Source organism: Pundamilia nyererei, unplaced genomic scaffold (assembly GCF_000239375.1).
Source record: "Pundamilia nyererei isolate P.nyererei 1_Seehausen unplaced genomic scaffold, PunNye1.0 scaffold00016, whole genome shotgun sequence".
NCBI lineage: Eukaryota > Metazoa > Chordata > Actinopteri > Cichliformes > Cichlidae > Pundamilia > Pundamilia nyererei.
In genome coordinates, this window is record NW_005187417.1 from 3416393 (window position 1) to 3419158 (window position 2766).

General features: G+C 37.5%; 1 protein-coding gene across 1 annotated transcript in view; it reads left to right on the forward strand.

Moving 5' to 3' along the window:
* The window catches only part of cacna1bb (calcium channel, voltage-dependent, N type, alpha 1B subunit, b), a 233897-nt gene that overhangs the window by 126249 nt on the left and 104882 nt on the right, over window positions 1-2766 (forward strand). Inside the window, exons 9-10 of the mRNA XM_013908920.1 lie at window positions 1061-1176; window positions 1280-1336. Coding sequence (XP_013764374.1) covers window positions 1061-1176; window positions 1280-1336 — 173 coding nt within the window. The remainder of the gene's footprint in view (window positions 1-1060; window positions 1177-1279; window positions 1337-2766) is intronic.

Sequence of the window (2766 nt, forward strand, 5' to 3'; positions counted from 1 at the left end):
CCTGCCGTGACTCACGGCCTCTTGTCTTTTTAAACTCTTGATTAAAGCAAACATGTTTGATCATTAGTCTGGACGTCGTAAGGAAACGCTGCTTAAAATGAAGCTCTTGAGAAAAATGATGATCCAACAACAGCTAGCTCATATTCCTTCGGTGAAATGATCACTTTGCCCTCTCATCTTCCTGGTTTTCATGAAACTATTAAAAACTATGAACTGTTCAGTATTCCAAATCATGTTTCCTGATGACTGTGTGCCACCAATCCATTAACTTACATTAACTATATACAAGGCATAAATAGTAAAGTAGAGGAAATCAACAAAGTAACAAAATCCTTTGAGCAGGCACTTCTAATGCTGGTCAAAGGCTGTTTGTTAATCTTTTCTTATCTTATTATCGTAATAACACAAGTGAAAAGTCAGACATACTCTAGCACTACTAAGGTTGAATAACTTAATCCCTGAAATGATTCTACTACAGAGGTTGTGAAAAAAAAGATGTCATATGCATACCGCTGCTTTCAGTCTTTATGTTAAGCTAATAGCCTGCTACTTATAGCTTCATATTAGACCTTGAAACAAGAAAGTTGTGTGCGACAACTGAAAACTGAATAAACATGCTTCCTAAAACAGAACTGAGGAAAAAATACTATATCATACGATTCATTGTTTTCTCTACGTGAAGTGCATATGCTGCCAATAGTCCTATCTCACAGAGCCATGAAACAGCATCATGAGCTTTTTTCTCCACCCAAACATTTCATGTCTGAAAATGTTGGAAATATCTCCTGAGAGTTATGGCTATGCCAGCAGCCTTTTTTTCCTCTTGCATATCCTCAACAGTTTCCCAGCTGTCATCTTAACTCTGACCTTATTAATCCATCTGCCCGAATTGTTTGAACCTCAACTTCATCTACAGTTTATCTGTGTCTTACGTAGATCAATATCTGCTTACATGAGCCAAACATAAAAAAAGTCTTTAAATGCAAACTACCACATGTTAAATGTTAATGCAATCTGTTCTTGCTGTGTATATATAAAAAAAAAAACCCTGCCTCAACAGAGAATTTGCCAAAGAGCGAGAGCGTGTGGAGAAGAGACAGGAGTTTCTAAAGCTTCGCAGGCAACAGCAGATTGAGAGAGAGCTCACCGGATACTTGGAGTGGATCTGCAAAGCAGGTTAGACTCATCTTTCAAAAAGCATGGTTGTGTTTAGGAAAAAAAAAAAAAAGGGTAAAAAATAAAATCCCCTTTTTTTTTCCCTTTCTCTCTTTCGCTGCAGAGGAGGTGTTGCTGGAGGAGGAGGATGAGATTGCAGAGGAGAAGTCCCCACTGGACGGTGCGTGGTACAAGAGGAAACAAAACCTTCCAGGTGAAAACAGGGCTGAGTATCTGTTGCCTGCTTTACCATGGTCCATTACCACAGGAGGCCGATGGTAAACCAGGCACAGAGACGGTATGGCTCATCGTTTCCATCTCATGACTGCTTTTGGACATCATTAAACTTGTGCACATGGATCATTTTAAAGTCATCAGTCATGGATGTGATCTGGCTCTTTTTTTCACCTGTCTACTTGTTTCATGGACTTTTATGATGCAAATTATTACTGTGATTAGAGATTTCTTTTTTAAACCCAACAAGCTAGCTGGCAATCCTATGGAGATGACAGAAGTCCAGGAACTCAATGCAGCAGCCAAAAAATTGTCTGGCATGTAACACTGCAGCATGTCGTTTTCACAGTTTTAGCCTTAGAAGTGCTGTTGAGCACTAAGAATGAGCACTTCAAGCAAAAGTACTGTAAACTCTTCTTCAGAGATCACACCCCACCCTGAACCACTTTGAAATGACTGCACATATGATTTGAGACATGCAGTTTACACCTCATTTTATTTTATTTGTTTAACTTTAAGATGGCTGTTGTGGTCTTTTGATTGAATGTTGTTTTCTTTCTTCTTTTCTATTACAGTCTAATCTCACAGTGTCACGTATGTTTTGCTGGTAGTTATTTAGTGTTTTGTTTGTCGTGTTTTTGTGTAATGGTTGTCAGCGAACAGCTTGTAGGGGGATTAGGATCAAGTCCCGCCAGAAGTTAGCAGTGACTATTTGGATCTTTGAAAACCATGAACATGCAGAGTACACAAAGTAGTTGTTCTTGCAATTTTTAACTTTTCATGCAAAAATAATCTATGGCTAAACAGATTTTGTTGTGCAATTCTCAGATAATTAGCATATATCTAAAATCTTTAAGGTTCTTTATTTAAATTTAACCAGTCAGTCACCTCAGTATGTTTAGTCTGTTTCCAGGCTTTTGAGACATTTGCATCATAACACATCAGAATTATTATAACAGTTATTATCAGTTAATATTACTGACAAACCATTAGCAGATTTATGTATTTAGCTTGCTAATCTTTGCTCTTTTGCTAATGCCAAATTAATTGCGTCACCAAATAACTATAATGCATAAACGCCTTGACCTCAAACATACTGAAAATTTGAGCACTATATTCTTAAAAACAGGAAAGAGGTGGTCAAATATCCAGCAAGAATTAAACCAGAAGCTGGTTGATGGTAGAGACATCTGACTGAAGTACAACTTGCTAAGGGACATTTAACCAAATATAAGCGGAGGTGTGCATTTGCAGTGTTGGGAAGGTTACTTTTAAACAGATTACAGAATACATGCCCCAAAATGTATTTTGTAACGTATTCCGTTACGTTACTCAATGAGAGTAACGTATTCTGAATACTTTGGATTACTTAATATG